This window comes from Glossina fuscipes, unplaced genomic scaffold (genome assembly GCF_014805625.2).
Source record: "Glossina fuscipes isolate IAEA_lab_2018 unplaced genomic scaffold, Yale_Gfus_2 61, whole genome shotgun sequence".
Classification (NCBI taxonomy): Eukaryota; Metazoa; Arthropoda; class Insecta; order Diptera; family Glossinidae; genus Glossina; species Glossina fuscipes.
The window spans coordinates 6,435,055-6,462,358 of NW_023998433.1; the positions used below are offsets into that span (position 1 = coordinate 6,435,055).

The 27,304-nt window shown below is 33.7% G+C and overlaps 1 protein-coding gene across 3 annotated transcripts in view; it reads left to right on the forward strand.

The window, feature by feature from the left end:
• LOC119638010 (ankyrin repeat domain-containing protein SOWAHC) overlaps positions 1 to 27,304 on the forward strand; it is a 127,889-nt gene that overhangs the window by 64,498 nt on the left and 36,087 nt on the right. For all 3 annotated transcript variants that reach the window (XM_038034521.1, XM_038034525.1, XM_038034524.1), the window contains exon 4: positions 24,439 to 24,450. In XM_038034521.1, the coding sequence (XP_037890449.1) occupies positions 24,439 to 24,450 (12 nt within the window). The remainder of the gene's footprint in view (positions 1 to 24,438; positions 24,451 to 27,304) is intronic.

Here is a 27,304-nt window from a genome sequence, read left to right on the forward strand (position 1 = left end):
AAGCACCTATTGATTCAATTGAATCTGTATAGCACCTATAGGAAGGAAACCTGACAACAGAGGCATACTCCATTCAACCATTCAACAAAATATTTTTGCGGCTTGTCCTCGCTGAAAAACTCCAATCTTTATCGGAACAAACAGAAACGATATAGCCGTAAATTGCAACGTTATAAATTCGGATAAGCATTGAAATTTTTCAATAATAAGGGAAGTGTTCGATATATTACATAATCGGAAAGTGGGTATAAAAAATTCTATGCAAACTAAACATAATTCCTTTTACACACATATATGTGTGTTTTATATATATATATATATATATATATATATATACTATTTGCATACATACATACCTGCACAATAATAAATATTGTATATACAGATATTTTCTTTAATAATCTTTCTCAATAATTTATTTATGTTGATATTAATATAAAATCTCGGATTTCTTTTGTTTTTCCTTTTTTTCAAGTGTTGACAAGTTAAACAAGAGAAATTTAAATGACTTTATATTGCTCCTCTAATGTTTGACTAGCGAGTTGCATGTATAAACCAAATAAAGAGCCTATAAAAATTGATAATGGTAAAAAAAAAAAGCCGAAGAGGTCATATTTGTTACGTAGTGTATGTATGTGGTATGACATACCGGAGCCATTGTGTAATCAAACTTAAACCTACATTCTTACAGACATACACACATACACATGCACATACATATACAATAACTTATGCCTGTTTCCCGCAGCCTAGCACTGTTAAGATTTACGATCAACGATTATATCGATTACTCTGACAGTAAGTCGTTTAAGTCAAAGCCAGGTAAATTTACGGGGCTAAGACAACGTCCTATTGATGCAGATCATGACGACAATGACAACATTAGCATCTCTTAGTTGACTAACCTACGGAACACTGCTTGTGGTAACTGTGGCACGGAAGCTTTGCCATTGTGTTAGTGTTAGCTAGCGGTTTGCTGGTGGTGGTGCTGGTGACGGTGATGGCCAGGAATCATAAAAGAAATCACTTACATGAGCTTTAAGGCATGTCTTAAATTTAACCAGACAGTGAGTGAGTGAGTGTGTGCCTTTACTCCCTCTTTCCAACTATTATGTCCTCCGCTCCACACCACCATTTCCTACCTTCAAATCATCAAAATATTTGTCGTGTGACTTAACACAAGCAGACAATACTCGTGCTTAACTCGGTTGCACAAACCAAATCTTAAACATTTTCGTTAAATTTTTGCTTTTTCTTCTTTTCTTTTTTTTTCATTTACGTTAACAACGGCCATCAACATTTCTTATTTGTACGAAAAAAAGTGCAGAAGTTTTGCATGCGTGACTTGCAAAATTTTGTAATTTTATGTTTATGTTCAATTTTTTGCTGTTTGTGTTTCTGTAAACTTACCTGGCTTTCAGACGGGCAAAATATCCAGCCTGATTTGTTGCAGTATATATGCGATGCGACTTTAAAACCATTCTTTCTATCTCGTTTATTTTGAAAATTTGTTTTTTTTTTTTGTTATTTATTATTATTGTTATTATTATTATTACCGCTTTTGTTGGCAATTGTTGTTGTCTCCTTTCTTCCTTTATTTATATTTACTCATTTCATTTAAATGACCAGATCGTTCTTTTATTTTAAAATTATTTGCATGGCAATGGTTTGTTATTTTTCACTAATTAATTAAGTTCAATGTTAAAACCAAATTGATATCTGTTATTGTCCGTAATTCAAATGTATTCTATTATAATTTTAATATCCTAAAATAACTGCCTTCAACCGAACTTCTTTTCTTCACTTGTACTTTTTTTTTTTTTTTTTTTTTTTTTAATCCATCACAAAAGTTCCAAAGTAAACTCTCTTTGGCAGAACATTTGGAATATCTATAAGAAAGTTTCAAAGAAACCTTCATAAAGTATATATATCCTTTATTATCAGCAAATTCTGCAGCGCTCTTGCTCTTTTTCCGTCAGTTCGTCCGTTTCGTAAAAATTCAGATATCGACTTCAAACTTAACAAGAACATCGGAATCTCTTGCAAGCGGATTGGTATTGGAAACGGACACACACACCCAAAGGATACACCTACAATACAATATAAACTTATGAGCACTTTTGCAAAGCAAAGAAAATTTGATGTTTCACTCTTTATTCATAACCTACAAAAAACACAACAATAAAAATATTCATATATATTCTAAGGATATTCTTACAGCACCTGTACTAAAATTATAAAAACTGGGCACTTGACATTAAAGAGGAATGAATTAATGTCAATATCTCTTTACTTCTAGTTGTCTTTATAATCGAAGGAGAGGTTTTTTATTTTATTTTTTTTCCCAGGAAAGTTTATCTAAGTGTAACGGGGTAATTATAAATACTAATGTTAAATAAAAAGCTACATTAGAAAGCGGACATCAAAGTAATTAGTCAAACTGTGAGCGTTAATGCGCTCTGCTGTCTTTTTAAATAATATATTCATTGTAACAACATAGACTGTCATTCAATAAGTTTGTTGAAGCTCGGTCGTACAAACACTGATGATGCTAAACGCTCTGGTCGCCATAAATCGGCACTTGTTCTAGAAGACATAAGAAAGCGCACAAAATCGGTTTCGAAGACCGAAAAGCGACGAAGTTACATAAGATAACTGACACCTTCATATCAAAAGGCAGTGTTTTTACTATTTTGCACGAACATTTGTCCATGAGAAAGTTCGAGGTGGGTCACGCGTTCGCTCACTTTCAACCAAAAACAAGATCGTCTTGATTATTCAAAGCGTTGTTTGGAACAGTTTAAAAACGATTTTTTTAAATAATATATAACAGTAGATGAAAAATGAATTCATATCCATTATGCAGAGTCACATCGGCAGTCAGTCGAGTGGACCGACGAGTGCCGCCTAAAGTGATCATAACCGCGCAAGTCGAGTGAGAAGGTTACGGCGTTCCTCAATAGTGAACATTAGTGATGAATATTACATAATAACATTTTACTGTGTTTAAATGACGAAATTGCAAAAAACGGCTCCAAATGAAAGAGAAAACAATGCTCTTTCACAAGTCGGCCACAACAACTTAAAAACTGGACGAATTGCACTTATGTATACCGTATTCTCCTAATAACAATGTGATCGCCGAAACTGAAGTGTATTTTGAAAAATAGGTCAAGTCGTTGTATAAGAAAGGTAGAGAAATGGTAAAGAAGCGTTAAATGTTAAAGAATTGTAGAATAAATATGTTACTTTCGAAGGAAATTATGTTAATGAATAAAGGGAAATTCTGCCTAAAAGAGAGTTTTATCAGTGATGCTATGAATTGATGGAATGTTGCGTTACTAGGTCAATTCATAAATAACTTCCCCTGTTTTTTAACGCGCCGACTTTCTTAATCCCTCCGAGCGACAACAAACACTTGATTATAATGTATTCAATTTTCATGCTATATCCCTTATTGATAGACCTGGATTTTGCTTTAATAGTGCCTTCAAGGCATTGTTGTCAACGCCGAAGGTGTCGATTCGTTCTTTCCTAAAGTCATATCTCCAAAACGGTATTTGACAAATCCCTCTCCAATTGTTTAATCGCTTATTAGAACTTTACCGCATGCACTGTACGTTTTTAGCTGTCGTCTTAGCAATATAGCCGCATTTAAATTCCTAAAGCACTGCATGACGAATGCGCACCTGGCCGTACCAACTTGGGTGATAAATAAATTTTCGCGACGTCCAAAAGTATAATAACTGACGAAAACATAACCAACGTTCACTAAAAAGTGCTGGACAACGGTCAAATTTAAATTAGGTAGATAACAGAAACTATGAACAAATAAAAATAAGGTGCTTGTCGCATAAAGTGTAATAATATAAAATTTAGGCATGAAAAAACTGACCGCACGTTGAGTGCAGCGTTTGATCACATTGAAGCCTAAACCGTTTGCCAATCCAAATTTCCACGGGTCTATTGGCGCTGTTCAAGTGCAATAAATCAGAGTTTTAGCGCCGACTAATCGGTGTTGGTAAAACCTGGATGACTTCTATAAATTAATACATTCCATAGACAAAAACACAATCGATACAATGAACTTTGAACAGAGAATCAACCCCAAAAAAGAAAAAACAAGGTTGTTTCTTCGACTAGGAGAATGAGGTCGACTGCGTTCTATGCGACAAGCATGGCAAAAGCTTATTATGTGTCATATATTTCACTAGGACAATACGCCGTCTCAAACCTGAACGATTGCTATACAAAGAATTGACAAATTACGTACAGCCCAGCTTGACCACCCTCCTCGGTCACTAAATCTAGACCCAAGCGTCTTTCTATTCTTTTCTTCTGTAGTTCCTAAGCTAACTGTTGCGCTTAACGAGCAATTAACTTCGTTAATTGTTGGAACAGAGGATTGCTAAAATTTTAGATCAATTTGATTTAGAAAAATTCTCGAAAAAAGACAATTCTACGACACATTAAGACAGTGCTCCAAATCGCCAGATATGTCTTGTGATTTAATTGTAAGAAACACAATGTGACGTGTTCTGACCATATATCTGAAAAAATAAAAAAATATATTAAAATATATTAGCTTGGGTAAAACGAAATCCATTATTTTTATATGAACTTCAGGACTTTATTTAACATGCTTCGGATTGTCCGATTTGGGTCAAATATGCACCGTTTTGTTGTATGATTTGTTGCCATTTTAAAGTTAACTTCAAAATGCCTCTCTCATAGAAGTCCTGGTCTCTATTTGCAAAAAACTCTAGTAGGCGATTTTCACAATCCTCCCTAGATTCCCATTTTTTATCATTAAAGAAATTTTGCAATGCAAGAAAAAGATGATAATCGCTTGGTGCCAAGTCCGGACTGTATGGCGGATGCATTAAAACTTCCCAACCAAGCTCCCGGAGTTTCTGGCGAGTCACTGTAGATGTGTGTGGCCTAGCGTTGTCCTGGTGGAACACGACACCTCTCCTGTTGGCCAATTCTGGCCGTTTCTGGTCAATCGCTATCTTCAAACGGTCCAGTTGTTGACAGTAGAGATCAGAATTTAGCGTTTGGCCATATGGAAGCAACTCATAATAAATAATCCCCTTCCAGTCCCACCAAATGCATAGCAAAACCTTCCTGGCCGTTTGAGGTGCTTCACCGCTCTTTGACCACGATCGTTTTCGCACAGGGTTATCGTATGTGATCCATTTCTCATCTCCAGTCACCATCCGTTTAAGAAATGGGTCTATCTCATTCCGTTTGGCCAAGGCTTCACAGATGGAAATTCGATCCATCACGTTTTTTTCTGTTAATTGGAGTGGCACCCAAACATCGAGCTTCTTTTTGAATCCAGCTTTGTGTAAATGGTTTAAAACTGTTTTATGGTCGATTTTTAGCTCCTGGGCGATGTTACGACTGCTAACATGCCGGTCAACTTTGATCATCTCTCCGATTTTATCGACTGTTTCGACGACCGGCCTACCTGTGCGAGGTGCATCTTTAACATCAAAAATTCCTGAACGGAATCTACGAAACCAAAATTGCACATAAGTGGCTGTTACAGTATCGGAACCATAAACACCATTCACAATTTTAGCCGCCTGGCTTGCATTTTCGCCTTTGTCAAAGAAAAACTGTAAAATGTACCGAATTTTCTCTTTGTTCACTTCCATTTTTAACCCGCTGTAACTCACAACTGAATGCACCAAACAAAAAACAGCAAAAGAATTTTTTTTACTGCGAAATGTCACCTTTCCAACGAGCATAAATCTGAAATTGTTTGATCGATACTTTACGAGAAATCTATCAGTGCAGCCATCTACCGAAAAAATAATGGATTTCTTTTTCCCCAAACTAATATAAATTGAAATGTAGAATCATTTTTACAAAATTTGCTCTGCATATTTTTCAATAATTTCAATGTACTCTATTAGATTGAATTTGCTTATCAATCAATGCCTCATAACAAGTTGTTCTAAAAATCACTATACAAGAAAACATTTATTAAAAATTAAAAAAATAATATAATAAAGCCAAACATTATACCTATTAAACAGAAGCTGAGTAGTCACGCAACAATGAAATTGAAACCGTATAATCATCATAATCGAAGCTGGCAACATTCACAGCACATGTCTTCCAGTGTATAAAAGAAAGACATAAATAATTCACAGGAGAATAGTGGAATTTTGAAACTGATCGAATTTTGTAGATAAATGAAACACAATAGACAGACGGTTGAACGAATGAACGTACAATAAACCGGACAGACAGGCATATATATTTGCCTATCGATTGAAATGTTGACAGGACCATAAAGTTATGTTAAATATAAATTTAAAGCAACCATCGAAATATATCGTTTGTTAAGAAAAATACGACAAACCGGCAAAAAAGCCTTGCCACTACGAAAAGCCATAAGCAATACGGTTGGCGTTGCAAAGATCTTCTGTGATATTTAAGGTTAGGATGTATATGTGAACATAACAGCAAAAAAAAAACTTTTAACTTTATATGAATGGCAAGCATTTACACTCTTATGAATGCTTTATACGCATTCGTGTGCATGCATATAGTCATAAGGTACATGTTGTTGACTTCACATGATTTTTGCTATTTTGCATAAATCATAATGTAATCTGCATCAAATAAGCAAAAAAATGTCCAAGCACTCATAATTAACTGCGCCATACACTGTTCTACAAAACATACTCATTCCTAAATCTGCACACACAAACGCATACTTATGTAATCTACACACCAGCATCTGCATTGGAGCATCTTAAGCAATACACAGAACACAGCAAAAGGCAACCATATATATATAAAGAAAAAAATAAATACATAAAAAACTGCCAGAGTTAGCCATAGCCAGCCAGCATAGTCAGTGGTGCTTAACAACAACACCATTCGAACTTGTTGTGAGCAATGTGTGTTACGAAAGAGAACAGAAGAAAAAAAAACACACGTTGAAAAATTAATACTTGCGTAAACCCTCACCTTTTAAGCAATCGCAATATTCATCCCGATCATGACAGAAACAGCAGCCGTAGTTGCGCAGCAGTTATTGTCTAAAGTCTCAGTCACATATTACTAACAGTCTGCGAATATAAAATAAAATTTAAGGAAAAAAGCTCGTATGGGAAATAATTTATGCCTTCGAATCCATCTGCAGTAACAAATCTTTACCTTTTAATTCTTTCTGTTTTATTTTTATTATTACTTTTCTTTTTTGTTTATTTAGTTTTTTTTTTTCTTACTTAATACATTTGAAAGATGTAGGAGGACAGAAACAGCAACACAGGAACATAGCAACAGCAAAAGCTAAAGTATCGGCCAACATTCAACCTCATCATCACAGGAAAATCGTTAACAGGCTTAACATATTGGCACAACATGCGCCAATGCGCCAGCGTGCCTCAATCTCATAAGAATTTCCTTTAGAAGCAAACAAATGAACCAAAACACAAAAAGTCTTTCAACTCAACCAAATGCATAAACAAGCACCCTCTTGAGAAAATCAACAAAATTATAAATTATCAAACGCTCAAATGCAAAGAACACATAAACGCGAGCAACCAAGCAAAATTTATGCATAATTAAATCGCACGCGAAATTATTAATGTGGTCGTTCACGCTTTTAACAAATCCCCGCGCACACATTGTTCGAGAATTTCCCCACTACCACTATCCTGCCAAGTCAAATACCAACACTATCATCAGTTCTCTATAATTCTCAAAATCAATAAAACATTTCAAATCGCAATTTACGATATTGGAAATGACGAGAATGATAATAATGATGCTCGAGATGATTATGATTGTTATTATTGATTTTTAATGCTTCTGCGGGATACATGCAGCATGCATGTGATGAATATTTACATAAAATTTGCGCAAAATTTTACATGAATATTAGGCGCCGGATATGTTAGCAAAATTTCTTAATGTTACGCTTACAATTCACACAGGTCTACGTAACTTGTTTAAAAGAATATTAAAAATATAAAAACGCATGAAATATGTTGCAGGAGGCATAATTTCAGTTTACTTACAATATTCACACAAAAAAAAATATATTTTCACATCTGGTTTAGTTAGTTCTGTTTTATAATACCGTGCTCTCGATATTTACTCTTCGTTTCGAAGCAAACCAAAAAACTTTTTCTTAAAACTGTTATCAAAGAAATCGTTTTCAATGTTCTAATTGCTTTAATGAATACCATCTAACTCATGTACATTAACTTTCAGTAAGGTAGAGAGAGGCAGAGAGAGAGCATTCTTCCCTTTCTTTTTGCAGGTAATCTTTTAACCTTTAAACCGTTTTTACTAAATCATCAACACATCGTTATTGTTGTTTTACTTCAGTTCAGTTAGCAAATGATGTTATGCTCACATCTTAACAACCTCAATCATATGATTGCTCGACTATCTGAAATCGTAATAAAAATTGTTGGCAAATTTTTTCCTAAAATTTACGTCCAGATGGACAAATTTAAAATCATTGAATTAACCCGTCGAAAAAGTGAGTTCTTGCATAATATCTTTAACTTTCTCGCCATGGAAACTTTTTTGGTCATTAACATTATTGAAATTAATGGAAATGTTGAAGTAATTTGGCGCAACTCATTTGAAAACAAGTGAAGACGCTATAGTAGGCCACAATCCACTATTAAACACTCTGCACGACTTTTCAAATTAATGCGTTATACGGGGATTAGTTGGAGAAATAATCCGATCCGAATCATTTTCAATTGTGTTCGTTCTTGGGCCAAAACACGTCAGTTTACCGAGATTGATCCAAATATTCGGTAGGATAAAATAGGTCTGTAAGTTGAACATAAGAAACCAAGGTGGATAGACGGACAGACAGGCTTAGATCGACTCAGAATCATAATAAAAGGTGGCTGTTCCTCAAGTCCTCCTGACTATTGCATATATGGGCACAAGCTTTATATACTCTTCTACCATAAATGGTCTATCAATTAAATTTCAAATTTATTTTTAAATCATTTTCAAAGCCGTGTCGTATTGAGCGGGCAGAGATAAATTACTATTTCAAGAATTAACAAAATTCTCACTCAAGTTGCAATTACAATGTAAGTGATCTTTCCTTATCCAACATCGGACGTAGTTTATTCGCGTCTTTCTCTCCACAAAAATCAATAAAATGTCAGTTCAGCAAAATTTCAGTTGTAATCTGTACCAAGTGAAATGTTAGAATGCATAAAGAGATAACTTATTGTTGCGAAAATGGCATATTTGATAATTTCAGCTTTCATGAAAATTAGTGTATTTTCTTAGAATCAAAGTTCTAAAAAGAGAGGAAAACCAGGTACGCATTCATGGCGCGTTACCTATGTCATGCAGTTGGTGGTTGCCGAAAAAATTAACAACAATTCGCAGATCTTTAACAGAAGAGCGAGTCAAGAGAGTTGACTTACAATATACGAAAGGAGAAGAGCAGAACGATAACTAAAACTTTGTAGATGTAAATAATTTGTAAATAGAGCTCCTAAGAATTGTAAATAAATTCTCTACTATCTTTTTTTTATTTTTTCGGTACATATTTTTCCGGTACAAACTTAATTACAGAAGGAGTGGAATAAAAACGTAAATTTATAAAACACGGTTTATGTTACAATATGATAGTTATCCGCACATGGTAAAGTACTTGTTTTAGGTGGTTCCATTAATTTTGTCCAGCGAATTTTACATGTAAAAATGATAATGAACTGGGAAATACCAGTGTCCATAACTATTAAATTAGTTAATTTTGGCCTTTCTCTAACTTAAATAAGGCTTTCAATTTAGTACTATTGGCGCATTCAGTCTATAGCAGCCACTACTTGTAGACTTCCGAAATCTGCAACCGAAGCCCATTAAACATTTTTAAAAACTTATGGTAATGTTACTCCGTCATATCGCAATTGTGGGCTTTAGCTTCAAGGATGTAAAAGTGATGATTTTGATGTCAATGACAAAGAACGGCTTGTGAAACCAAAATAGCTTGAAGATAGGGAATTGCAACACTTATTGGGTGAAAACCCAGCCCAAACTCTCAGGGAACTTTCGAACAGCTTAGCAGTCAATAAATCAACAGTTGCAACAACATTGTACTGGTATTTCTTAATAAATGCATCTTTCAAGTGAAAAAATGGCCAAATTAATTCAATCATCTAATATATGACAATATATTTAAAAAATTTTTGAAAACTTCCACTTTTAAAAAAATTCCAAGAAGATGAAAAGCATTCACTCAACCACGTATGTTGAACATGTGCTTACATTATTGCATAACTACGAAAATATCACGTTTTTTAAATTACCGATACCTTCTGAAGAAGATCTTCCAATGCATATAGCTCATAAATATATTAACTTAAAAACACAAAAACTTGCCTACGGAATTAACTTTTGTTGTTTTATTTGCTAAATTGAACAGTTAAACGTTTATCAACTTCTATTTGCCGCAAATTGGCAACTTTGAATATTCAAGCTTTCATGCATATATATATATATATATATGTATTACATATAAAATACTATTAAAAAATAATAACGGGACCGGAAAATGATGTCGTTTATCTACATTAAATTCAAGTAGATAAAATTTTTCCAAGTTTTTATTTTTAATTAATAAAAATTAACTGATTTTTGAGTAAAATATCTAGATTTGGCAATTTAAACAACATTCGAATTTTACGCCACTTAGACAATGTTGTAGCGATCGGAATAAATTAAGACTCGACTGCTTAATATCGTGCGGGTATGGTGGGTGAAACAATCCTCCACGTCTCCATTCACAGTTTGTCCAGATTTCACCACTTCAAACTGAATGACCCCTCGAATCTTCACCTAACAGACAAAAGTGCCTTTTTAGGGTGTAAGCCAAGCTTACCTGTACCCAGTAGCGGTTCATTCGGAGAGAGCCACTACCTTTTGCGTTTTATACCATCAAAGAGGATCCATTTTTCATTTGCAGTGATCAAGCTATCAAAAAACGCTTTTGCATTATGGCGCTGAAGCAATAAGTTGCATATGGTGGATCGGTCAGCTTTGTTATCTTCGGACAAGTCATCTGGGACCCAAACACGTGCGTTGCTAACTTCACCAATCTGCTGAAAATGTTCTTGGATGGTCAAACCAACGTCGGTCAAGAATGTTTGACAGTTCTTCGGTAGTCTGAGACGGATTTGCTAACACTTTCGCCCTTAACACGTCATTCTCTAAAAATTAGATGAGAGTAGAGTCTACAAAGTTAAGTTTTTCACGTACATAATTCCTCAAGTAAACATGGACTTATAGAGAAATATTAATGAATCGCTGCTATTATAGACGCGAAGTAAATTGACTTTTATATACTGACTTAAAGCGGCTTCCTATACGCGGTCTTTGAAAGAAAAGAAAAATTAACATATGCTCGGCTTTTCTTTAGATATTTTATACTAATCGGATGCCGTTCTTTGCGGTAATCACGCAAAAAACACAAAAAACTAAACCTTGAGTTATTATTATAAGGATAGCGTATTAATGAGCTGCTCGATATCGACTCGATAACTGTTGAGTCATCGTCTGATGCCAATGTCGATGGTTTTGTTAAGAAAAAATTAACCGTGTCATGGTGTCCATCATATTTATTCTAATGCATTTTTGGGCAGATAACATGTTTTCATTTGAGGAATGTGCAAAATACTTTCACACATGCTATCATGTTTACCTTATGATTAATAAGTACAAAACTTGAAAAAAGTGGAAAGAAGAAAATTTAGTCATTTGTAACTTTGTGCGAGCATTTTGTGCGGATGTTTTCCATTTTTGCACGTAAATAGTAAAGTTTTCACTAAGGTAAATGCAGAAAATTTCAGCCTTCTATCTTTCCTAATTTCTAAGTAATGACCAAAACCTTCAAAAATTATTTCTTAGAAAAATTAAGTTGCGTTCAGCATACGCTTCACTTTTGGCCAATTTTCAATGCGAACCTGGTAGCAAAAACTTCCATTGTTTCTATCAAATTTGAAAGCGATGTCTTCATTTTTGCAGTCAGAAGAGTGTCAACAACACACATCACACATCACACAAAACGGACAGACTTAGCCTAATAGATTCAGAATTTCGCACTGATCACAAGTACATATACTTTACAGAGTCTCTGAACCCTTCTTTTGGCTATTGCAAATGTTGTGATAAAACGAGTATGTGGCTATCCTTCGGCAGTGGTCATAAAAAAGCCAAGTTAATATTCTGCGTGTTAACGTAGAGGAAAAAAATTATGACGATACCGCCGATCGTGGTTCCCTAAAATTATAAATTTTAGCTACAATGTTACACCGAATATACGTTTTCAATTTAGTACCTCAGCTTAAAATTTAAAATGAACATATCAAACACCCAGTCTCCCACAATATAAAACACATTTAGCGAAAGTTTAGATTTAAAAAAAATCGACTGTTATCGATCGTTTTTATCATCCTCACCTCAGGGTAAAGAACATTTAAACTTCAAATTTTTAACTTTCTTTATATTGAGGAAATAGATCCAAAAGAATTTTACAAATATCTTAAAACAATTTCCATCTACTTTCTAATCAGCAATAAATAAACGGAATTAAATAAGATCCAATCACAGGCACAAGTAGGTCTTCGGTAACGGCCGAGCAATTTGTCAGAAAGCAGTAAAAAGAAATGTCTTCAGCGTATTTAAATTTTTATAAACCTCTCACATCGAAATCTTTCGCTTGTTTTTATTAACCGACACATTTGTCCTAAAAATAGCCAAAGAAGTAAATATCACGTTTAAAAAAAATTTTTTTTTTGTTTTTGTTTCTTGTCTGTCTCTTGTTAGTGGGGCAGACTTTGCACAAGGCAAATGAAACCAAAGAATCGTGATATTCAATGGAAACGTTTCAATTGTACGGAGTCTCTTAAAAATATAAAACAAAAAATGAAAAAAGTAATTATTTCCCTTAATTTTAGTCGTGATTTAATTGAAATGAAGTTAAAGAAAGAAGGGAAAATAAAACAAAAAAAAGGAAAAACTAACCATTGTAAATAAAAACTGCGAAAAAAAAACAAACGAACAAAAACATTGCAATAACAACCGTGGAAAAAAGTCGTCCAAAAAGTATTGGTTGCTCTGTGAGAAGTAGTCTGTCTCGGTTTTGTCAATTTCAGTGAACCAACAAGCATGAAAATAGAGAGAGAAACACGATTAATAAAATCCAAAGCTTATATACATATATACATATTCATATACGTATATATACATATACAAATACATATATATATATAAAATAAAAGAAAGAAATAAACCTAGAAATAAACATACGCCCGCGCATATACGGAAGGCAAACAGAATGCCGCCAATAATGCATAATTTAACAAATTGGCAATTATTTGATATTTTTTGGTCATGACAAAATTCCTTATCGCTGTATGTACATTACTTCAACATATAAATCCACATATAGAGAATACTATATATACATGCATCAACGCATGCATGAAACGGCTATTGCACTATACCGGCTAGTTGTTTTTGCTTCATTCTGGTCCTTGTGCTCTTGTGGTATTTTTGCCTTAATGTATAATTTTGTGCGCGTGTATTTTTGTGCGGGAATATGTGTATATATGTTTGACCTTTAATGGCTGATTGTTATATCATTTAATATGATGTTGTCGTACTAAACTGCATCAATAGTTAGTTAAGGTTGAAGTTGTGGCAGTTGCTGTTTCACTGTTAAGTTCCCATCTATATCGCCTAGAATAACAATAGTGAATATACAGTAAGAAAAGTTTGCTTTTTTTAGTTTACCAGCGATAACCAATAAGACCATTATCTTTATAGAGGACACATCATAAACCACCCAGAACATTGCATTCTACACGCTCTCTTTCTTTATTATAAAGTGATTTAAGCTTAGTTCAAATTGGATGGCTTAGCATCAGCCCGACCTGAGACAATTTCATTAATAAAATCATTTTTGAAAAGCAAAAAATGCTTGATTCTTGACTTTATCTTGAGGCCAACTTACACAAGGAATTGTTTACATAAAATCTCAACAACTTGGCATGGCTGGCGCAATAACGAACCATCAACATCGTCATCGTACGTTTATGATTGTGTGGTGAGAAGCCTGCGGTTAAGCGTTTAGCTGTCAGTTTATGTAACATTTCATTATCTACGTCACTTGGTCTTTTTTTATATATACATACACATTTTTTTTTCTTATTTTGCCGGCCAGTGCTTGTGAAAATTTTAGCCAAAGATAACCAATGTACGCGATAAAGGCAATGATGACGATAATAAATCAACGCAGCCACGAAAGGCATCATAAAAGTGCTTAAATTAATCATTTAAAAATGTTCATTTGTTTGTATTTGTTAACTTGCATACACTTTACGACCTCACTAATCCGTCCTGCAACAGCAAATGTAGCAGCAGCATAAGCATCAGCATTAAGAGTATTTCGTGACCGCCTGTCCCGATCGCAAATAGCAAAACAGCCTCCGTGAGCCCAAGCACATGCCACTGCAGCACGATCAATATCAAGAAATTTGAATTGGACATCAGATTACGCCAACAATTGGCTTTTGTTTGTTTTCGGCTTAATTTTTAAGCGCCACCAGTGATACTGTTCTGTGGCTATCTGCGCACTAACGGCCGATCATTTACGCATGCTAGAGATACTTACAGCAGTTCACTATTTATGATCTTTAAGCCATCTTGGGACTTGGAGCGTCATAAAAAGTTTGTCATAAACCTGGTTTAGAGAATAAAAAAGAAGAAATTTTAATTTTCCTCATAAACTCATAAACATTGCAAATGAGTAAAATGTTAAGCGTATATTTAAAGATAACCCGGGCATCCATCTACACGTCAGTACATGTGTATACATATGTTAAAACTTTTAGGAAAAGCGTATTTAAAAAGATAACAGTCAAAATCTATTTTAGAAAATTAACAAACACGCACTTTTAAAAATTTTTAAGGCTTCAAAAGCTTTCCTTGACTTAGCTTAGGTCGACCTATTGACTCTACTTACAATTTCTATTTTGATAATCATGCCTTTCATATATTAGGTGAAAATATGTGCAAATCAGCAATATACATAAGCATGTACCATGTATATGTCTATATATCAGAATGCTTGCATATACCAGATATAGTTTACTCCTGTTTTTGTATGATTAGTAGATTCTTTAAATGATTGGCGTTAGAGATTATGGAGATCAGAACCTCAGTCGTTTTATTGATAAAAATTTTCTGTTTTTTTTTTTTATCGAACCGATTTCCTCGCTCTTTAGAATTGTCGATTCGTTTATGTAGGTTCCTATTTCCTTCCCTTTCCATAACTTTTAATGTAAGCCAGACTCAAGGTCTACAATAACAGTCTAGTTTTATACCACCATAACTATTCTTGTGCTAATTTATGCACACAGGCTTAAGCAACATGCGTGACAATTTAGTGTCCTAAATGTTGGTATGAAAAGTATGAGGTCGCACCGTTCAGATGCAATAAAAACGGCTCTGGGGCTTGTACTTCTTCTTATACCTCCAGAAAGACAAACCTGTTTGGCTGCAATTAAATGACTAGAAAACTCGGCAAATACATACTGAATTGCGGCATTGATTACCTTTGAAATACTAACAATCATACTTAAAACGGCTTCGATTAACAAAATAATTAGCGATTTCTATATACTAAGTAATAATAATGTGTATTCAAAACGTTAATAATCCTTTGTATGTTTTTTGGCCCTACTGCCAGAGAATGTTCGTACAATAGATTGCTGCTTCCATTTGTGACACGCAGATATGTTATTTTTAATTAACATAGGTTTTTCAGACGATCTACCCCACACCATTTACCGCTTCGTTGGTCAGTCTATCTTTCGATTCGAATTTGAAAATATTCTAAGTGGGGATATATTTAATATATTTCTCGAAACCATCTATACAATCAACGTCGAAAGCGCTCTCATAAATCAACTGCCAGACCGTAACTAAACTAACACTTACATTTCTTACATTTAAGATCTGCAATATCTAACATTAGCGGTACACCAATCTGAACGAGTACATTTAGTCACCTTAGCACTTAGTACAACTTTTTATATTTTTCTTGATAATCGCATGTATTTGCATTTGCTATGCTCTAAATGTTAACGGCTTTAAGGTTGTAATCATTTGAATCAAGATTTATTACATATTACTATTGCGCCTTGTAATCATTCACAACATAATTTCTTTTTATTCCGCTGAATAGTCTAAGTCTTATATCTTCAGGGGAAATTTTTTCTTATTCTTTTTTTTTCTTAAACATCGTCATATAAGCCCGAGAGATTTCTACAGCAGACTGTGAAGCACAGACCAACGGACAGACAGACATAGCCTAATTAATTCAGAATTTCACGCTGATCAAGAATATATATACTTTATAGGCTTTCTAAAGCTTCCCTTCAGGTGTTACGTACATAATGAAAAAAAAACAGAATAAGTATACTTCCCTCTTATAGCGGTGGGTATAAAAATGAGAAGTCGAGCTCTTTCTCAACAAACATTCATATCAGTACTTCTATTTTTCTAGTAAAAAAAAGAAAAGTAAAACAAAAGAAAAGCAAAAATTAAAAAAAAAGTATTTACGATAAAAGAACCACTTTTGAAATTTCATTATACACTTAATACAGTACCGGCACAAGCAGCTACCACAACTACGGATAATTCCACTGCTACAGGGATAAAAGAGATAAGAGCTCTTCATTTAAACCAAATTACTGGATGATTTCTCATGTTTTCAATAAACATAACAATCGGTTTTAAATGAAGAGCGAGGATAATTCTACAGCTCAGAGCGCATTCGAGGCGGGATGGCTGTTGGATTATGTGCTGCAAGAAGCTAAATTGCGATATTATTGCTTGTATGATGTGGTTCACAAATTAAATTCCTCATAAAAGTAATTTTGAAATTTGATGAAAATGTGGACATACATACCAAACGAAGAAGCAGCCAAACAAGCAACAATATTTAATATTTATTTTGAAAACGCAGTGAAATCTATTAACTTCCGGACAATGTCCAACTACAGTACGTGACAACGACCAACAAAACAAAAAGAAAAACGATTACTATACCCGTGTGCTGTTGATGGTTATTGTTCTTATTTAAAATGATGATCATGACGACGATGTTGATGACCATATAAAAATGTTCGACATGTCTATAGACATGCATATTGACAGCAAGTTTCTTATATGTGTGCACATGTATATGACAACAACACCAACAGCAACCTTATACATAAAATCAGTTCGTAAAAGATTACATAAGTTTTTCGAAATGGCTGCTAGACACTCGTCCATATATTACACTCAGAACCATACGTTTGACAGCCGTCATAGAGGCGCGAGATGAATGGAAAAGAAGAAAAAAAACGAACTTTGTGTTAGAAGATGAAATCCGAATATTTGAAGATCCTGACATCACAACCGCACTAAAACGCACTTGTAACGATTAAAACTTCATCAAGTGTAGCAAATTTTCAATCGATTTTAAATTAGTTTAGTAGCTTTTAGCTTAATCATTGAGTGTATAGCAAGCCCAGCATTTTATATGAACAAAAAATTACCTAAACGTGATAAGGGTATTAATGCATGTAATCTCGAGTCTCCTTCTAAACTATCCTTCTAGAGGAAGCCTGCCATAAAACGAAAACGTAGGCAACATTAAAATGTGCAATTTACGCAAAACAAAACAAAAAATAGTACTACAAAATTTCCATTTGGTGATGTTGGTTCATTCATTATCTGTATAGTGATCGCCATTTTCACTTCTCGCTGCTAAATCTTTCTTGTATTTTTTTTTTGTTATGTTAATATTATGGCTGATATTAATGAGCGATGTATTTGATTAAAAGACATTATTGAAAATTATATTGTGAATCGATATAATTTTGTTAAACTATATTCTCACCGAAATTTGTAGCTAAAAATTCTTTATTTCACTTTTATCTTCGTCATCAGCAACAAATACAGTGTATCAGTCTACATTTAACGTAAAAAAATATGAAAAACTTCGTAAGCTCTATATATGCATCAACAGAATTTTAAGTCCTTACTGCGTCTCGCGATAGCTAAAAGACAATAAAACAAACTGTTGAAAAAAATCGATATGATCATACAACCTTTTTTTTTTCGATAACCAACCACTCAGAGGTGCCTACTATACCTGCGAGCACAATGGTAATCAAGAAAGGTTATAAGAAGAGAAAGTTAAAGAAGGGAGTAGTACTTGCCAACGTCTTGCTGAACGTCTTGAAAATGAAGGCAATCATAATCAATGGCAAAGACCATTGCTGGTAGGTTGTTCCAAAGGCGGGTACTACGGTTACAGAACAATGTGTTTCGGCAGTGTGTTGTGCGGTGGCAACAGCATAAGAACGCTAAGTAAGCCGTGTAGTCCCGTTACAGAACTTAGTTAGTAGATTAACATCTCTTATTTCTAAAAAAAAAATTTACTCTGGATATTGGTCAAGGGCCTCCAAACCAAGTTTAGAGGCTCCCGCCACACATTCGAATTACATTCTTATTTTTGCCGGATATAGGCGGTATTAAAAAATAAATTACCGTCAAACTTCATTTTTTGACATCTATATATACATATACAAAAAGTAAACATAATATGGAAAATTTAAAAATGATAACTGATCTACAACACCATAAGCGATTAAAAAAAACCAAGATTTAAATCTAAAGCGTTTAAGACTTTCGAATTATGTTTAATGTTCTTATGAGAATATAGGCTGTAGAAAGTTAGTTAGTAGCAAAGATGAGAAAAGGCATTCGACCTACATGGAAGACTTTAACACTCAACACTTATTTGTTTTCCTTGTTTGTATGCCCTACACCATCTATTCGGATGTATACAATACCCAGGCGGACTTTAGATATACCACCCATAATTTAGCATGTCTATCCGTATATCTTAACGACACCATACATATGTGTTTTATGTGAATTTGATCGGACTACTTCACTTGTTTGGGCTGAAGCGATTTTACGAAGTGACTTAGCGATGTAATAGTCGACCTTGCCCGAACACATATAAGTAACACCTCATAAGTACGTATCGGAAAAAACTATGTACACGTACCATATGACGATAATGCCTCTTTTAAAGATAACGACAATTACCTTAATACTTAAAGTGGAAAGAAAAAAAAGAAGCTTCAATAATCCTGGATAAACTTTGAACTTCAGAGTCGGAACATCAACAGAGAAATTGAAATTTCTATATGAATTGTAAAATTTATACCCGTATACATGAATATATATAACTTTAATTACTGCATTCATATACACAAATCCGGCCGTTTCCAAAATTAAATCCAAAGTGTAATATATTCACTTTTTTGTTTTAAACCTTGCACTTCTAAATGTCAGTCTTTTGGCCCGATTTCACATGAATCAGCAAAGCGTGCAAACTAGTTGTAAACGTTTGAAAAAAAATTTCCCCTTTCAACATTCGGGAAAGGAAAATTAATTTATTCTTCTATTACTAGTATATGGAGACATTTAACGGAAATTATCCAAGAAAAATCATCATAGGATTCTAAGACAAATAATTACGCTTGAAAGTTAAAACTTCGCATATGTACTTAGTTCCTGGTCTATGGTAAGCAACAAAGATCCAATATCGTAAATTGAATTGTGAATTAACTTAGCCATGTTTGTTTGCCCGTCCGTCCTCTCCTTTCTTTGTATTAGAGACTCTAAATTATGTCTATGTCTTCAGGCAGAAAGATAAATATAGAAAGCTATTATTTGTATCACAGAAAAAGTGCGAAATCCGTATGCAAGCACATCCACAATAAACAGTAAAGTATAACTTGCGATTTATAGCTCACACGTAAATATTAGTTTGTTCTAACATTTGCAAGAACCATTTGAAACTTTAACATGAAAACTGACTTGATCCGTCTATCAAGACGCCGACAACTTTGAACTTAATACAAATATATTTTAAGAGTCAACGAAACAACTACAGCTAAAATGATATCGATGAATCAAAGGGCACAAAAATACGTGTTACAAATGACTTGACAAAGTAACAGTGCACCGTTTTAGTGTTGTGCATGCAGACGATTATTTGGGACAAGAACAAAAAACGGGCATTTGCATAAGCCTTGTCATCAGTAGTATATGGCGCCACTGTATGCAAAAAAAGACAGTCAACAATGACCGTGTTACATGATCATTTGCAATGTTCCATTGATGATTGCATGCTTTATTACAATGAGATCTTATGACCCGTTGTCTATTCAAGAATACATGCATAGGATCTTGTAATTGACAATACACGATCACCGTGTTTCACTACCACACTCAATGGATGTACAAAATCATTCCATAAATTTTATTAAAAATCAAATTAAAAGTTTCTTAACATTCCAGCAATGGCTTATGTTTTCTTCAAAGTCATTATTATATAGAATTCTTTTAATAAAAATTTTTTATTTAAAGTTTCTCATAATGAAAGCACTGTGCAGTTGCACATAACTCAATGGATTTCTTAAATAGTTTCATTATTCTTTATCAGCTTTTTACCATTTTTTATTTTTTCCTACCTTTTTTTATATTCCTTATTTTGGGAAAAATTTTCAAACTAACCAAGATTCAAGCTACACTAGATTGCTAACAAACATCCTCGCATACGCTTCTGTGTGTCCTCGTCGTGTCTAACAAGACATCAACTCCCTGAAAATAAAAAATAAATAAATAAACCGGAGTCAAACTCTGATTTTATGTACAACAATGACAATGAAATAATGTCTCGACAACTTGTGAGGTTGCGCCTCCTTGCAGTTAATTAATTCCGTATTGATTATATAAAACTAAACTGTTGCCTATTCAGTTCACCGCCTCCTACTCCTTTGCAATCGCTGCTTACACATGTATATACAGTCCAAAAGTATTCGTTTTTGATTGTCATGATACTCTCATTGTCGCCAACAAGCCGCCAATCGAGCAACATTATTGGCGTCAAGCGAAACAATGCACTTGCCTTCAATTTGGCTTAATCGTGGCATTAAAATCATTTGCCGCACATTTATTCGTTTTCCGTGATTCTATGCAAGCCCTTGAGTTTGCGCATGTACGTGCGCATTTGTGTGTATTTTTTTGCTTTTTATGAGTTGACGTGAATATGTATGCTTGCGGTTGTAGTTATTTAGAATACACCATGAAAATCAAGTCATTACGCCTGTCACTCTCGTTTCCATATACGTGGCATACGCTTCGGGAGATCATCACTATTTTTGTGAACAGTTTCAATACTTGTATTACGTTCGGGTATTGTGCGGCGAAGACAAAAACGAAAATCTCTCAATTAGTCAAGCAATTAAATCAGTAATCGAAACGTACTATATGCTGCGCAATACTCCCATGCATATGAATATACCACAGCTTTTGTTTGTGGCTGGCATCCCAATCAATTCCATTCAGGATGGGGTAAAAAAAAACAAACAACAGCAAAAAAAATTATATATATACCATTGAGGGAATATTTAGTTGTGCTATCTTTTGCATTGACCATGTTTGGCAACGCGCTGGTGGCAAGTGCATCGCAACAAACCACCCGCAGGTTTTCATTTAACATTCATTTCACAAATTGCTACCAAGTGCCTTGTGTTTTTCGGTACTATGTTTTTTTTTCAAGGTACCCGAACTTTTTGAGTATTTTGTCGATTACTGATGAGTTTCTTCTGAAAACAAGAGAAATCATTATCCGAAACATTCAACTTAAATAATTCACTGGAAAGGATTCGTTTCATTGTGTTCTTAGGAGTTTTACAATACGTTTTCATGATCCAGGTGGTGAAAATGAACTCTCGTTTTCACGTATTAATTTTAAATTGATAGTAAATGTATTTTGCGAAAACACGAACACAATGGCGTACAAATATTTACATTTCCTTCAAATACCGTTCATATACAGATAATAGCCGGTGCAAACATATATCCTCAATTAATGGATAATGAATTCGTTTAAAAGAAATTTCAGTGTAAGAAAATAATGGAAAGAAGTAAGCGCGAAAATCGTCAAGCAATTCCTATAATTTCCACAAACGACGGCATACATTGTCAAATATTTGTTTTATATAGAAGTATGAATCCATACATTACGTATATTTTTATTAAAAGCAATTGACTTTGATCATATATTTTATACTGATCGCCGAAGGATGAGGGGTATATCCATTTTGTCAAAAAGTTTTCAAAGCCCAGAAGGAAACTTTAAACACCCCGCAAAGTACATACGTTCTTGATCAGCGTCAAATTGTGCACAGATCTAAGCATGTCCCTCTGTGTAATGTCTGCTGTAAACATTCTCCTGACCACAAAAGTGGCGCTATCGACATCAACTTTACCAGAAATACTGGAAATTCTTGCACGTAAACTATGTTTTGCAAAGAGCAAAAAAAATTGTTTTTTGCTCATTACTCACATACTATAGCAGATAAATGTACAAAAAGTTGAACATATATTTTATGGGCGATGTTCTGGTAGCAGTAGAAAAATCGAAAAAAATAAAAGAAATGACCACGCCTACCCAATATTGTAGTGTATCAAAATTTAATTTTGTTTTAAATACTTTTGCGCAGAAACAGACTTCAAAAAGCGCATAAAGTATATAAAGTGTTATTCAGTTTCAAACATGAAACTCTCCTAAAACTGTTCGTCTATCCGTTTGCCTGAATGTGCAGTATCTGCAGTAAATATTCTCCCGTTCATGTGCTTCTTTTGTCTTTTTGGGATAGCGACAATCGGTATAAAAAATTCGGTCACGACCGGCTATAAGTTTCCTACTTGTTCTATTATGTTTTTAATCCCTTCCTTTCTACCTTGGTCAAGGTACGCTCAAGGCGATAATTGCGAACTCTAAATATTGCATCCACCAACTTTTTGAGTATTTTAGAAAAAGTAACCAACTAGCACTGTACAATATTGATTAATACTGTGAAATAATTATTGAAAATTAATCTGTGCCTGTGTCTTATTAAAATCGAATAGATAATGAAAAACTTTTCCAATTGTAATCTACAAAGAGAACGAACTACTTCTCCTTATTTTTTGAGATGTATGGATTTGTGGTTAATGCAAAAACAGGTATATATTCAAACACATTTCTCAGTCTTCGTTCACCCAGCTATTGAAACCACGGTCCCTAAAATTCATCTAAAAAAATGCTCCTTTTAAAATATTATTGTGTTACCCTTACTGTCACCAAATTGGGGAGCTTCCACAAGCATTAAAACGCAACAGTCTTTGCATTTACAGCTCTAAGTTCAATTTTTACGACAAATTCCAAAATTTCAGCTGATTCGGACCAATGGGATTCACAGATATTTACACATGATTAACTATAGGTTTTAGTTTATATAATTAAGTATAAAGCGTTGCCAAACAGTGCAAGAGTACAATGTGAAACTTATACGATATATGATCGATATATCGCGAATACATTTTCACTCTATCTTACAATCGCAATATCGCTAAACCACTCAAGCAACACGTAGGTTGTATGTAAAGTCTCCGGCCTGAATATTGAAAATGGCAGCCGATTCGTGTATTCAAATTGGATAATTTCAGACATTTAGCATGCGCAGTTTTTTTAAATAATTGTTTGAGTTATTCGATAGAACCGTGTTTGTGAATATAGAAAAAATGAAATAATGGGTCTGAAAGGCAATACGCCCAAACAAATTGAAGACGAGTTGTATATACCACGAATTTGCAGCGTCATTTATTGCGTAAATCAAACGTGTTTCGATCAGCTCAAGTGACGATTAATGTTAGAGATGGCAAAAGCCGTAACCTCTAAAGAAAACATGTCTAATATTTACTAAATGATGCTGGATGATCGTCGAATTAGATAGTAAAGGCGTATCCACAAAACGCATTTGTTGAAGCCTAAAAAAGCTGACAGCATGTTGGGTGCCGCCTTTGCTCACATTGAAACAAAAACGTATTCGAATCCAAATTTTATAATAATTGAAAATATTTTCATATTACGATAGAACCCTGTTTAGTCAACGGGTCTAGGCCCATGTACCAAATTTTTGTTAAATTAAATTCATTCGGAAACAAAGATTTTCGTCAAATAGGACGAGATAATTATTTTGCAAAAAAACTAATGTGGACATGCTAAAGGGACGGAGCGTGGAGCTGGGAGAAATGTATACGCTTACATGGAGAAAAATATAAATGATTACAAACATCTACAGATTTTTGCATGTTATATGCGCATATGATATAATGGGCAGATATAAATTTCTTTAATTTTTTTTTTTTTGTTGGTGTATGTTATAATATTTACGATTAATTTATTCATATGCTATGAGAAGTATTAATATAAACCTTTTTATTTTCTTTCTTCTTTCTTTGCAGGATCCCTGTACTGTATGTGAACACATCATAAAATTAATAATTAAGCCTTAAATTTCATACAATTATTTTAAATTCAAGCATTTACCTTCCCTTAAAATCGCCCTTAAAATCAAATGAAGAAATGCACATTCGTACCACATACACTAATTAAACAGTATATATTTTACAATATTTCGTATTCATAAAGTTTATAACCCTTTAAAGTGGACAATGTTTAATTTTATTAAAGAAATTAACTAAATATTAACACCATACAGTATAAAGTTTATGCATTTAAATCTCAAGCTTTACTGGGCTTTTATATGCACGCATAAACATTATAACGAGGTATTTATATATGCTCGCATTTATCTCTGATCGTCTGCAAACATCAGAAACATAATGAAAATGTGTGAATTGTTCATTGATATTTTAACAAGCACACAAAATACGAAACAACAAGACAGATAAACGTACAGATGAACGCAAGAAAATATTTTAATAACTTAATACATAATATGAATAATATGCGATATTGAAAAACCATCTGTTGGAGGTGCCACAAAAGAGTGCATGTATTCGAACGTACCCATATGTATATATATATATATATATATATATATTTATATATATTTGCGCAAACATTTTCATTCATACTATCATAACGAACGTGCCACATTTAAGACGAAAAAAGCAAAAAAAAAAAAAAAAACACGAAACAAAATATAACCCTCATCAGTCATTTTTATGGAGCCACAAAGTCAATTACAATTATGCCTTTCCACCTGTCCAAGTCCGAATATTGTTCATCTGTATAGAAATATAATACATATATATAAAAAGGTAGTCGGTCAGCAAGGTAGATACATATAAATATGCAGGTGATTGTGCGAGTGAGGCAAGTGAATGCGAATACGTATATCGATGTATATGTGATAGTGACTTACTAAGTTCTGGTTTTAACTAACTGCCAAACTGTTTAGCTAGCCAACTGACCGATCGACTCTCTTCATTAAATGTGACTGTGTTTGACTAACTGTATGTTCTTATATCAACAAACTTTAAGTCACTGACAAATGGCTTGTTTTGGCGGTTCAAAGTGGTGTCGATATTGTTGTTATTGGTATTTGTTATGAGCCCAATTAAAGATATCAAATAACGTAAGCAATACACTAAACTATATCTCATTTGCAGAATATCAGTGCCGCCGTTTGAAAACGCAACAGAAAGCATTCATTCAATATACGAAAAAGTCAAAATTCACTCGTAAATGAAAAAAATTGAAAAGCAAAGAAAAATATAAAAAACAAAACATAGATAGCAAGCTTAATAAACAGCTTAACTCAATCGTTTTTTTTTTTTTGTAAGAATGAAAATCTAAGCGAATTTAATATCGGTTGGTTTATCAAACCGAATTCCATAAATTTCACTTGTCCAAGCTCAAGATTGTAAAGTGCAAAACAGGATCCTCTTCTGTAAATGAATAAAGCCATACAAACGAACGCGTGCATGTACGCACAGTCTGTAACAATGGAAGACATCGGAACGACGCATCGGCTCATTGACGTGACGTACACATCGTTAATAATAATACCAAAAGTCAGTCAGTCAATGGTTAAATTTCAAAACTACGCTTAAAGTTTACAAGCTCGATTGTCAGTTAAATGACGGTGTTTGACAACTTGTAAAATGACATTAGCAACCTTACCCTCCAATATCACAACGCCGTTTAACAATTATTGCTGTTGCTCTTTTTGTTTTTTCTCATATCTAAAGAAATGCCGCCGCATCGTTTCAATAATTAATACAAAAATATTGATTAAAGTAAAAAAAAATAAAAAGTAAGATGAAATAATTATAACAAAGAATAGAAACAAATTTAAAGCATTTAAGAAAACTTATGTTCACAACACTATTATTTGACTGCTTGCATATTCGCAGTTAGCCCAACTCTTCCCTGCAATGATAAATTCATTTAATGCATAATTTATAGATTTTTCAAACCAAGCAGTCGTCAACACAATATATAAATGTACGTAGGCACTCAAGTGCGCATACAAACGCAGTCTTGCGTTTTGGAATTTACCTTAAAAGCAGCAGTTGCTCACGTCAGGGCTAGGTGAACAAGAACAGACTGCAGCTAAACATTTAACATGTCATTTAGTTGGCCTGACCCACTTAAATACTTTTGTACGTTTAGACAATATATGCGTACATTTACGTGTCATACGTAAATACATTACAATATAGCAATTGTTCAAATGACAACAAATGTAGTGTTTAATGTTTATTGCTCTTCTTCTGCTCATCTAATTTGATATGCACGGTTCATAAAAGACGTGGCCACTTAAGAGATCACGATTTCCATTTTTCTTTTTGAATTAAAGTTGAAAATATCATTACCCGGAAGTTTTTTAACACTTCACTTTAAACAAAAAAAAAAATTTTTTTTAAATTTCTTTTAAATAAAAATCCCACATAGACTTAGTCTATTACATTAAACTGTACGTAGTCGTCACGTTTTTCAATCAAAACATTGATTACTCTTTAAAAAAAAGAAAATAAAACTTAAGAATTAGACCACTCAATTTTTCCTTTTTATATCCTACACCAACTACAGTATACGGTATATTCAAATTGCGCAAGGATGTTTGTAACACCAAGAGGGACTTTAAATAGACCCACCTTTAACTATCCCGAATGAGATAGAATCATTTTCTGAATCAATTTAAGCTCCGTCCAGTGACTGTCCACGCATACTTGTGTTCAGCCTATAGATCACAATTTTCAAGATATTTTGATGAAATTAGGAACAGGTATAGATATGTTTTGTATCCCGTTCATACAAGTCTTATAAAGAAAAATAAACCTTTATATGACAAAAGTG